The sequence below is a fragment of the Perca fluviatilis genome, chromosome 17 (genome assembly GCF_010015445.1).
Source record: "Perca fluviatilis chromosome 17, GENO_Pfluv_1.0, whole genome shotgun sequence".
Taxonomy (NCBI): domain Eukaryota; kingdom Metazoa; phylum Chordata; class Actinopteri; order Perciformes; family Percidae; genus Perca; species Perca fluviatilis.
In genome coordinates, this window is record NC_053128.1 from 23458737 (window position 1) to 23471685 (window position 12949).

Below are 12949 nucleotides of genomic sequence, written 5' to 3' on the forward strand. Positions count from 1 at the left end.
ACCGGAAATTTGTTCCCATAATGTAATAGTGAAAGCCCGCACGATTTCCCATCAAAGCCAGCCCTCTGTCACATGGTGCACTGTTGTTTCTCTACCCAGGATAGCGGACGGGACAAAAAAAAAACTGGACGCAGAGGAAATAACACCGAGCTTCACCTATACAGAAAACCTGACGTGAGCATCATTTTCTTTGCCCTGGCGAATGACTTTTGCCAATTGTGTTGTTTTGTAGCGCTATGAAATAAAACTCCGCCATATTCAGCCCACCACGCCCGGAGCACAGCTACCAGGGAAGACCCACTGCTTCGCTCTTGTCTTCTTAAGTTGTTGCACCAACTTAATGTCCTCTTTACAGGAGAGGAACAAGGTAATACAAACAGCCTAGAGAGTAACGAGAGTAAACTTAAATTTACATTTGTTAAACCTTGTTTCCACCTCAGGAGAAAACTGTTGGCGTACGCAGTGGGGATTCTGGAGGGGTTAATTAAAATGTATTGACTTGAGGATACTCGGGGCTTTTTTATTTCTTGTATAACCAACATTATGTATGTGTCTGTGCCTTGGAAGGTGACGTGTTATCCAGGACTAATGACTCTGAGCTCCGTTGGGGCTTGCTGCCTCAGCCCAGAGGCCAAAGAGGCTCGCAGGATCAACGATGAGATTGAGAGGCAGCTCCGCCGGGACAAGAGGGACTCGCGACGGGAATACAAGCTCCTTTTGCTCGGTATGGGACAATGAAATACAGTCTTTTCAGTATTACTTAACGCTATTTAAACCGTGGTGGAAGAATTTAGATTCTATGTACGGATGAAAAAGATGCAACATATTAGCCTACTTAGCCCAGCTACATTAAAAATTGTACTCAAACTTATCGGAAGTGTTAACAATGATATGTACTTACAGTATCAAAAGTTACTTTTACTTTCAGAGTGTTGTCATAACACTATATATTTTGTGTTATTGGATTATTATTATTATTGCTGCATTATGTAAAGGAGCATGTTGAACATTGCTCTGTAGAGCTAATTTTAAATATTTGATATACTGTATTTGGTAGTTTTATTTTTAACAATGCATAATTTCGCGAGATGATTAGGCCTATTATTGTTTTGTATGTAAAATCCTAATCTGTAACTAAGTAACTAACTAAATCTGTTAAATCAATGTAGTGGATTAATAAGTAGGGCCTACAATATTATGTAATATAAAGCGACATGAAATGGAAATACTCAAGTAAAGTACAAGTGCCTCAAAACTGTAGTAAACTGGAGTACTCCAACAGTATATAAAGTTAGGTCAGCTCCCCTGGACAACAACAAAATACTGCTTACATTATTAATCCACAATTAATAGTAAATAGATGCAGCTGTGTGTATTCACAGTACACCCCACCAAAGAAAACTCTACAGCAATACCACCGTGGGTTGAAAAATACTATCATCATTATAACCAGTAGTGTAAGAAGGATTAGAATCCTTTACTTTAATTTGACACACCACATTGTGTCAGCTACATTTACTAAAAACAAATCAAAGTAAAGGTACTTATGCAGGGAAATGTTCCAGGTGAGAGTTATTGAATAGGCTATATTATTAGATTATTATTACTGATGCATTAATGTGTACGCTGCATTTGACTCTTTCAGATATTTTATTTAGTTTTTGATAGTTTCATATGTAACAATGCATCATATTTTATAAATGTAACTTCTATGCAAAATCTTCTTTTGTAAAGTAACTACTACCTATAGCTGTCAGATAAATGTAGTGAAGGAATAGTACAATATTTTTCTATAGAAACATTCAACCTAAACACTGTACTAAAGTACAGTAAATGAGTTTCCATCACTGCTTATAACTTACTGTTAAGAAGACACACATTAGTCCCAACTGGTAGATACATGTATGATCGCTGTATCATCTTGGGAGGCCATTTTATTTGTGCTACTTCACAAAGGATGCATCAGCAATGCTGTGAAGGTTTAAGGTGGTCGAGTTCGTTATGCTTATTCTGCTTTTAAAAATGATTGACTCATACTGAATGTATAACCACTCTTTTAGGTTCAAAGTCTGATGTGTAGCTTCAGTGCTTTCCAAACAATGACCACATACCTTACCTTACCTCACATTTCATACTGTACAGAATATTGGATTTAAATTAATCAGGATAATCATATTAAGTATTAACCCATAAATATATCTGTCTACTATTTTATAAAATCCTTAAAAATTTCAAAACCCCATGCTAATCATTTCACTCTGTCTACAAAGCTCTCTTAACGGTTGCTAATAAATGCTTTCATTTCAACTTCGTCAGCTTTCAGGGGGAACTGCTGCAATTTCTTTTAGTTCCACTTTTTACAGGCAGACACTGGTAAGATGACACAATACTGTTTGTAAATCTTGACTCAAAGACCCACAGGGCCCAAGGGTAAGATAAAACCCAGACAATGGTAATTAATGTATTTATTAAGTCATAAAAGTGAGACGTGAAAGTACTTCACACACAACAGAATCTGGCGATATTCTACATTTTTGAAAAATATATACAATATGTTGACAGCATGAAAAATGGTGTTTCATATTGTCAACAAATCCAATGAAGAGATCAAAACATTTTCAGCATTAAATTGATCCTACTTACAAGTATTGCCTCTGTAGCAAGAGTGTGATGTAGCTTATCTCTCTGTGCCATAGCCCTCCATTACTGTCTATGGCACAGAATCAACAGCCATACTTGTAGCTCTGTGAGGCTGTGCTTTGGCACAGTGAGCTAAATGCTTGCATCATGTCACAATGACAATGCTAAAAAGCTGTTGTCTATCAGGTATACTGTTTACCATGGATATCATCCTAGTTTACATTTGCTAATACGACTAATACACAAACTACAAACCAAAGTACGGACAAACCTGATGATGGTGCTAGACGAAAAGTTAAGAGATCACAGAGATGGACTGTGCATTGTTGGTTTGGGTCTTTTAAAGGGGAACACCACCTAAATTAGGAATGCCATTATGTTACGTCCATGGCCTAGGAAAGTTCAATCAATATTTGTGAAGATGAGCTACTCTCTCTCAAAGCCAGAAACCAAAGAAGTAAGTCTTAAACTTGTGATGTCATCAAGTCTAAAGTCTGGAGCTGCTCGATGGACAATGAATGGGTGACTGTCCTCTTTTTTAAAACCCTAGTGAGCTTTATGTTATTGTAGTGGTCTCAGTTCTGAAAGAAAAAATATACGCATATAACATTCCCCCGGGTGCTCTTTAAGTTGATGTGTATGTGTGCACTTACGTTATGCATTTGTTGGTGGCTAGGAACTGGTGAAAGTGGGAAGAGCACTTTCATCAAGCAGATGAGGATCATCCATGGCCGTGGATACTCTGACGAGGACAAGAGAGGCTTCACCAGGCTGGTCTACCAGAACATCTTCACAGCCATGCAGGCCATGATCCAGGCCATGGACACATTAAAGATCCCCTACAAGTATGAACACAACAAGGTAGACCAGACAGTTGTTTCTTTGTCCTTACTTTTCTGCTTCACGCAGACGGATTGAGAAAGAGGTTTTGCACACTGACCAACAGAAGCATTGACATGGTTTACTGTCTCAGACACTGACAGAGCCTGCGGTGTGTATTAGGGTGAAGTACTTCTGGTAATTTGCAACGTTGTTTAGTTTTGAAATCATGCTTCCAGAAAGTTTTGTCTACTTACAGAGGCTGGATGACACAGAGCAGGCTGACTTTTGTACATATGATGTTACACTGCAGGCATGTAAAGACAGGTACTCCTGGGCCAAATCCAAGTAAGAGACAAAAGAGGAAGGGAGACAGAGAATTCCCCCATTAATCATACAGGAATACTGGAATCATACCAATAGCAGGTGCCTATTAATCACACAAATTGGCTACATAAGTTAAAGTTCCAGGTAACAGCCAAAACACACCGGGCGCGTAAGCGTCATATATAGCAGCGTATCCAATCTGTCTGTTCATACTAAGCTATATGTGTCAAGCCAGGCAGGTAATCACATACAGGATGACCACAGTGCACAGCTCACAGCGAGACACGCAATCAGGTACACGGAGAGAGAGTGTGAGACACGCGCACACACACACATATAAGCTACAATTACCACAGTTTTCCCCCACTGATCCTGTCTCTTTCTATCGTAGAGAGAGAGAGAGAGAGCAGAGAGTAGAAATGCGTGTCCGATATGAATGGGCAGGCGCACGATCAGGCACGTATCTACGCGACACTTATGCGCCTGGTGTGCTCCAGCTGTAAGGGTTTAGATGAAGAGTCCACTTCCTGTCTCCTGTGACAACGCTAGGAGGAGGGGGTCATGTGGCCGTCGTGGACCTTTAGCAGCATTAACCAAGTCTGAGTCAGCATGTGGGTTATGATTTTTTTTTTCTGACTCTGAGTGAGGGTGATCTTCTGTGCAAGCTCATAGGATGACACTGTTTGTCAAGGAGCATGCAGATTATAGTACTGAAATGCAGAGTGGCTGTGGGTCAGAGAGGTCAAGAAGCCATGTTACCATTCACAAATTAAACAATCTACTAACACTAGAGAGCTTTTAATTTGAAACGGATACAGGAAGTGTTGAGTTTGTATTAACAGCGTAATAAGGCAAAAGGTAGCAGATCTGTCTCTAATATAAGCTTGCTTCAAAGGCCTGGTACCCTCTGCAGATTAGGTAATTAAAGGCCTTCATCAGTATTTGATAATTTACAATGTGTGTGTGCGCTGTGTGAGGATGGAAAGCTTGACAGGCTTAGCAACATTAACTAAGGCTGAGTGTCCACATAGCATTCTTTTCTGAGCGCCAGCGTCTTTCAGCGGAGCAGATCGGGGGAGTGGTAAAAAACGCTATGTGGACACAGGCCCTAACAGCCTTAGGGCTTAGCAGATGGTTGATTAGATGCAATGAAGTTGGAGGAAGTAATAGTGAGATTTTAGTATATTGCTAAGATTTTTTTGATTGATCTCAGGAGTTCAGAGAATGGAGAGAAAAAAAGAGGTTAAAAAAAACTGGCAGAGCAGCTTCTAACGATCCCTTCAAATTTGCCCCATCTTTTCTCCAAAGAGAAGAGTGGGAGCATAAAGTGCTGAAGAAGGAGCCATGAAATTAATTTTAATAGATGGACGAAAAGGGAAAGGCATTTGAGGGTAAGACTTCCCCTAGAAGTGTAAAAAAATAAAAAAAATAAAAATAAACTTCTCAGGTTGTTTTGAACACGTATACAATATCTGGTAGCAATTTCAGTCAGCCAAACAGCACAAAAACAGGAAAATTATTATTATTTTTATTATTATTATTATTATTATTTATAGAGATATGACAGCAAACAGCTCTTTAGAAAGTATTGGTTTCATTGAAGTTAGAAGTGGTGTAGTCTGGTTTACCGGATGTACAGTGTGGGTATAAAGCCTGCTATCTGACGCATCTCTCATGCCCCGGATGGCAGGCATTCTCTTCCCCTTCCTTAGCGCTGCTATCTCCTGTATTTCGCTGCATCCGGGGTTTAGTGGCACCCAAAACGATTGTGATTGCTTTAAAAAAATTAATTCTCCAGCGCTGGCAAAGCGCCGTGGAGAATGGTCTGGTAATGCAAGACTAACAGTGGTGTAATAGTTAAACCCATTTACAGTGTGTAAAGATGTATTTTATTACTCTGAATTTTACCACAGTATGGCAGCTCATAGACATTTGTATCATGGCAGGGTCACAATCTCCTCTTTATCACTGTAGTAGTGGAAGAAACCATCAGAACACAGCCGGCCATCAACAAAATGACAATTGCAGCATGTCTGCAGAAGCACCTTGTACAATAAGGCTGTTTATTCATCAAAAGTTACTCCTCACATGCGGCACTGCCAAAGTCCCAGGCAGCAGTAACTGAGAGTAAACAGACTTAAAGGAATTGTTCACCTATAAATGACCATAAAAGTACTGTAAGTAAGTTTGTGAGTTTGTGAGTTTTCTGGCTGACTGATTGCACTGTGGGTCCAGTAAGGGTAAAATAGAGAGATTGGGAATTCCAAGAAAACCGAGGACATCTCTTTACAAACCCAGAAAAACACAAAGCAGCCTTTGTACTTCGTTTAGCTTTAAGAAAAAAAAACTGAAATAACAGTTGAAACTAACAGCAAGGACAGAAATATGTTGTGTCTAATACATCATTGCTAAATCTACCAGCGGTTTACTGTGGAGGCTTGTGATCGGGAATTAAAGTACGCTGAGAACAACAGAATAGTTTGGGTCGTAAAATATCTTCCAAAGAGAATCTATGCCTATAGTGTTGTAGCAGAGCAGGTAGTCCCACATCATCCTCAGCTTGTGGTGTAATTATTTCTCGTTTCTCTGATCATCTCCCATCACAGGTAAACTCTGCTGGTGATCACGTATAGACAACTTAACTCTAGTCTGTTGGTTAGGTTCAGAAATATCAAAATGCCACATTTGCTTACTTGTAATGGAAGCAGAATATCCTAGTTTCTAATCACAGCGTTGGTAAATAAGGTATTTTGTACTTGTTGCTGGTGAAGTGAAGTTTCTGGACAGTGTTTGAATAGGCCTTTAAAATTAGTGGTACGAATCAGGTTCTAAATTACAGGGCATCCTGTTTGAAGCCATGAGGGTCAGCCTTTACCACCTATTATGACTGATACTGAGGTCAGAATGAAACGATGGGCCACTGGGTGTAAGATAAAGTGATTTTGTCAAACTGTAAGGGTAAAGATGAGCATTAAGGTCTTTTTTTCCCTTGCTAATGAAATTAAACATCTGGAGTGGGAGATAAACCCAGTGACATCACCATGTCCCTGCTCTCTAACATTTAAACTGAATTGTGTCTGGCATAACGCTACGAGAACAATGTACAAGAACACAAACATGAAATCATGTCCATCATAAATCCCTCAGTATATTTATTTCTGAAAGTATAGGCGTATGTCACTAATTTCACTGTGTTATTCTGTTGTTGTTCAGGCAAACGCCATTGTTGTCCGTGGGGTTGAGGTGGAGAAGGTCACAACATTAAAAAACCCTTACGTGGACGCCATCAAGAGCCTGTGGAGTGACCCAGGGATTCAGGAATGTTACAATCGTAAAAGGGAATACCAGCTCTCAGACTCAGCCAAATAGTGAGTGTAAACAGAAACTCAGATATTGTCAAATAGTTTCCATTGTTGTGTCTGCTAGTTGTCTGTTTAATGCACTCAGAAGGCTCATATTTAAGGTTGTTGACAAAAGGCTTAAAAGCAAAGAAACACCATTTAAATTCTCACGTTTAGTGAATTGGCTGAAACGGAAGCATCAATGACGTGAATATTTTGCAATATATGTCTCCTCTGTCCTTCTTCTGGTTCCAAATCACTCAAACTGGTTTTCATTTTTGTCCTCCTGCGTAAATAGCTATCTGAATGACATGGACCGAATTTCAGATACTACTTATCTGCCAACCCAGCAGGATGTCCTGCGGGTCAGGGTGCCCACAACAGGTATTATAGAGTACCCCTTTGACCTGGAGAATGTGGTGTTCAGGTGAGTGTTTTATGTCATTGTTATATTTTATGTCACAGATTGACATAAAAAAAAAAAAACTTCGGTGACTAGTATTTAGTGACATTCCCATCAGCCTGGACTGTGCTTTGTTTTCCGTGCTACTAAAAGTTAAACATGGTGCACATACTCATCAGCATGTTTGCATTGTCATAGTGAATGTTAGCATGCTGACCATTTTGCTCAAAGCACCACTGTGCTACAAGTACAACCTCACAGAGCCGCTAGCTAGGCTGTAGTCTGTTTAGTCTTGTTTCTTCCTGTGTCCTCTGACAAGACTAAAGAGCACTGCTGTGGAAGTAGAGACACGCCTTGGAAGCCATTATGTCTTGTTAGTCTTTAATGGTTTTGCTCCAGAACAGCTGGACCTCATTTAATAATTAATTGTCAGAGGTCCATGGTCTTGTTTTGCCCATGTAGTTTCACAAGTTCCATTAGCTATGTCAAATCAGGCCAGTTGTGGAAATAGGTTTTGTTTCTATATTAATGAATTACATTCAATTGGTCTTAAAACATTTAAACGTCTCCTTTTGAAACCAGATTATTTGATGAAGTGAAAGTTTCTATTCCCATAATTTAACCGTAATGCCCTTAAGGCAAATGCTGACAGTTTTCTGCTTGTCATGAGAATGTATCCCCGTAACACTTACCATACAGGGACTTCAGGTAATGACAATAATACAGATAAAACTAGGCAATAAGTTGAGATGATGTTGATATGGTGATATTAGACTAGATATAATTTAGAGTTTTGGTTTTATAATGTTATTATTATTATTAAATATGTGATAGATGCTCAAATGCTTCTGTACATTTAACTGGTGCAACCTTGTGAACGTATAACACTGTTGTGAGTAAAAAGTCAGTAGTCATCATGTCTACTTATGATCAATTCTGAAAAAAAAAACTATATTAAGGGATTTAATGATTTCATGAATCACCACAAATACAGCCCTATATACAAATTATAAAACTGTCTGTACATTGGTAGTATGATGATTTATTTTAATGACGGCTTGAACCTGTGGCTGTAGGATGGTGGATGTGGGTGGCCAGCGTTCAGAGAGGAGGAAGTGGATTCACTGTTTTGAGGAAGTTACTTCCATCATGTTCCTGGTGGCGCTCAGCGAGTACGATCAGGTCCTTGTTGAGTCCGTCAATGAGGTGAGATGCAGGCTGCTGCCTGCAAAAATAATCTGTAACAATTACAAGATCATCTCTCCCTATGTATCTTGTTAGTCTGTATATAGGAAAGAAAAATGATGACCTAGCTTTCTACAGTGTCCAGCACAAATCTGGTTCTCTCTCTGTTTTTTTCTTTCTCTCTTTCTGGTCAAACCCTTAATTTGTGGCAGTGCACGTAGTTCATCTGCAGGGGGAGCTCTTTAGTCGCTCTGTTCGGCAAAGTGCACCTCTCCGAGAGGCTTGTTCACTTGATGAGATTACAGCCAATTGAATTTGCTCACACAAGAAATCACTGCTGAAATACTGCTGTCTAACTCTATATGTCAGATTCCATATTTCTGCTCATGTTTAGACGTTTGTGTCATGTGTTTTTCAAAGAATCGCATGGAGGAAAGCATGGCCTTGTTCCGGACAATCATAACATACAAGTGGTTCAAAGAGTCTTCAGTCATCTTGTTTCTCAACAAGATAGATTTACTGGAGGAGAAAATTATGCACTCGCATTTGGTCGACTACTTCCCTGAATATGATGGTAAGAGGAAACGGTTCATTCTTGGCCGAAAATGCAGCCAAGCATGATGGTATTTATGTTTTGATTACAACATTATTGATTAAGCGTCTCTATCTGTTGTTGGTTTAGTAAGAATTTCTTAGTCTTTAAAGTGACATTTGTTTTTGCGTTTTTAGTTTTTTAAAAAGAAGAAATAACAGTCCTCTTTTTACAGATGAAAAGTTGAATTGATATGCAATAAAACACAACCTGGCTCAATTCAATGCACTCTACACTGCTACAGTACAGCCCAGGGTGCTCTGGTATCACCAGTATTTTTTAGTGGCTAGTGTTAGCCAATATTTAAATATTACTGACTTACTGAGTCAGATCGTATAACTCTTCTCTGCTTGTACTGTTGGCATGTCACAGATAAACAATTTAGTTGAATGTGTTTTGTTATCACAAAAGTAAACCAAGAGGTAAAGACGCTGACACATTTAGTTGGTTTCTGCTTGTGGTCCCATTTTATTTGCTCTCAGTTGGGTCACCTAATGGTGATGTTTTTAAATGGTCGTTTTGTGGAGCAATATAAATCTGTAATGTTAGCTAACATTAGCCATCATACGCTACTGGTCATACGATTTTATTGCTTTTACTTTTTAATTGAGTCAGACACCGCCTACCAAGAGCCTGGGTCTGTCCGAGGTTTCTTCCTAATAGGGAGTTTTTCCTCGCCACTGTCGCTCTGCTTGCTCTTGGGGGAATTATTAGAATTGTTGGGGCTTTGTAAATTATAGAGTGTGGTCTAGACCTACTCTATCTGTAAAGTGTCTCAAGATAACTCTTGTTATGATTTGATACTATAAATAAAATTGAATTGAATTGAAGTTTCAATTTCATTCATTCAAAGTTGGAAATTTGTGTTATTTTTATAAGTTACCGTACTTAGTCTTACTTAAATGTTCTGCAACCATTTTATATTACTGTGCTAGCCTCTCTATATTCTTGAGCTTTTATAAAACTACTGAAAAATACTACGATGACTTTAATGTGCTGTTTCTGCCCTCTGTCTCTCTCTACCAGGTCCCCAGCAGGATGTCAAAGCAGGAAAACAATTCATCTTAGATATGTTTTTCAGTCTCAATCCAAACGAGAAAAAAATCATCTACTCCCACTTCACCTGTGCCACAGACACAGACAGCATTCGATTTGTCTTCAGCGCAGTGAAGGACCACATCTTGCATATCAACCTGGAAGTCTACAACTTGGTTTAAAAACGGTAGTGTTGCCGCTGTAATTCAATCGGCTTTGTACAGCTGGCAGTCTGGAGAGCTCTGCAGTGATTCAGTTTGCCTCACACTGCTGCTGAACACTATAATCCACAACAGGAAATTGAGAAGCTACAGAGCTTGTCGCCAAATGACTGTACTACTGATGTATTTCAAATTTCCCTGTTAGGCTCTTTGAAAATGCATGTCTGGAGCTATAATGAAGTGTGTCCTGACAATTAAAATGCTGCCTTAGTGAGGGGTCTATTATAGTATGCACTCTGAAATTTATGGAGCTCTTTTGTGAACATTTTCGAGCAGTAACAGTATAAATGCACATGGATGGATTGAGAGGGAAAATACAGTATTTCAGTGGCCTCAAAAGCCTCCGATGACTTGTAATGTACTAGGTCTCTCTTTCAGGGAATCTGTGGAAGTGAATGTAGACTAACTGCAATGCAGCACCTCCACTAACCCAAGTTATAGTTTTTTTTTAAATACTCTATGCTTATTTTGTGTCTTGACTTAAGGTGAAATGGAGTAATAATGAACACTAATGACACATGTACTGTATTACATTGGTATTTGTGCTGATATTCTGTTTGTGTGTAGCTCACTTAGTTGGGTACTCTCATTTCCACAACCGCATTTCGTTTCACAAGACTTTGTACACTTTCGCATTTGTCTGTGATGGCATTATTCAGTCTTAAACCATGTTTTGTAAGCACAGTATTAATATATTTGTATGTAATTTAACACACAAGTTTTTATTTTGTCAAAGCTGTAGAATTAAGTGTTCATGCAGTTCAGGGACTATTTGATTGGATTTTAAGTAGTTGTCTTGCCTAAAAGGCTTTTGCTAAAATGGCTTTAGAATTTGCCCCGTTATTTATCTGAATGCATATTGTAAATATCACATGGTACGTTAATGGTACACATTTTGCTTGCATCAAGGTCAATGTTGAAAGGCTAACTGCTAAAGGGAGAACTGTTACAATAATAATAATAATCAATGATAATCACTGAGGTATTAAACTAGTGCATCCTTTTTTCATCTGCTGTTCAAGGGTATCAAATGCATGAATAAAAAGCTAATGAGAGTGTATCTATGGCACTAATGTTTACACAACCCTTTTCTTCTCATTAGAAATAATTACAGCCTAATTTGAACAGTAATTTATGGTTAGATTTCACTGTCACTGCGATGTCTTAATGCAGTTTTTGTTGGATAAATAAACATTTGCTGCTCAGTTTTTTTTTTTATTCTTTGTCTCTGTTTACAAACTAGCTCCAGCACACTGTTGGTTTAGCTTTCAAGTGTTTGTCTTCTTGGCTGCTCTGTCTGCTTATCTGGAGCAGTGTTGGTCCTGAAATCCTCCTCTGTGATACATCCATCTGGCTGGAGGCTGCAGCAGTACTTCTGTTAGGGGTCCATAGTTCTAGTGTTGTACACAGGGATATATATAGTATGGCAAAGAATCTTTATTTTTGGAGGAAGACAAGCACTGGAAGTAACATGACAGCAGCACATGGCACTAGAAACTACATTAATAATAGTTACATTACTTATTCAGTGTAATACTTTGTAAATGAATACCAATAAACAACTGTAAGCATTATAATATGGAATAATATCAATAAATAGCTATTAGTTATTACTTCAAAGCAATGGGCAGATTATAAGACAATAGGCTCCTGGACACAGACATGTAAAAGACCCCCACCCCTCCTACATAAGAGCAAGACAACCAGACTAAAGGGGGCACCCTGGCCCAGCTCCTGACTCACTTCAAGTAATAAAACTTTTTTTTTATTTGTGATGATGGGCCTCACTTTTGTATCAGCAATTACTGTAGCTCCTATGGACAGAGGCCCCTGGGCTCTCAGTGACCCCTTTGGCCAAAACATGACATGGGGTGGAAACCATGTGTGCGGCAAGAGGATGGCATGTTGCGACACTGTATGTATATATATATATATATATATATATATATATATATATATATATATATATATATATATATATATATATATATATATATACCATCCAGAGCACTAGGTCACCCTTAACCTGACCAGAGCACAGAGGTCTGTCTGTCTGTGCCCAGTTGAGATGTGGTATCTTGCCTCTGGAGGTGGAAACCAGATGCTTTCACTTAATTCCAGAGGGGAATAGAAAGTGTCACCTGTGCGATCTGGAAGAGGTCGTAAATGAATTGCACTTTTTGTTCCATTGGCCATTAAATCACAATCTTAGACCCAGGCTTTTCTTAAAATGTCTGCAGAATGTCCTGATTTGTTTTCTCTGCCTGATGAATGTAGACTTCAGTACCTGTTTGCAGACAGTGTTTCATCTAGCTCAGTTTGTGTATGTCTACCAACAGCATAGGAAGGTGCTTTCTGTTTGATGTGTTCAGGCGCAGTCTGTGCC

At 38.9% G+C, this 12949-nt stretch overlaps 1 protein-coding gene across 2 annotated transcripts; it reads left to right on the plus strand.

The window, feature by feature from the left end:
- The first annotated feature begins 23 nt into the window (after nucleotides 1–23).
- On the plus strand, nucleotides 24–11771 carry LOC120545384 (guanine nucleotide-binding protein G(q) subunit alpha-like). 2 transcript variants are annotated; one of them, XM_039779644.1, is made up of 8 exons: nucleotides 24–174; nucleotides 568–724; nucleotides 3317–3501; nucleotides 7000–7154; nucleotides 7426–7554; nucleotides 8607–8736; nucleotides 9136–9289; nucleotides 10334–11771. In XM_039779644.1, the coding sequence occupies exons 1-8, from the start codon at nucleotides 73–75 to the stop codon at nucleotides 10522–10524; spliced, it is 1203 nt and encodes a 400-aa protein (XP_039635578.1). In that variant the 5' UTR covers nucleotides 24–72; the 3' UTR covers nucleotides 10525–11771. The 2 variants fall into 2 exon arrangements, with proteins under 2 accessions (XP_039635578.1, XP_039635580.1); XM_039779646.1 differs by having other exon boundaries at nucleotides 63–367.
- Nucleotides 11772–12949: the final 1178 nt, after the last annotated feature.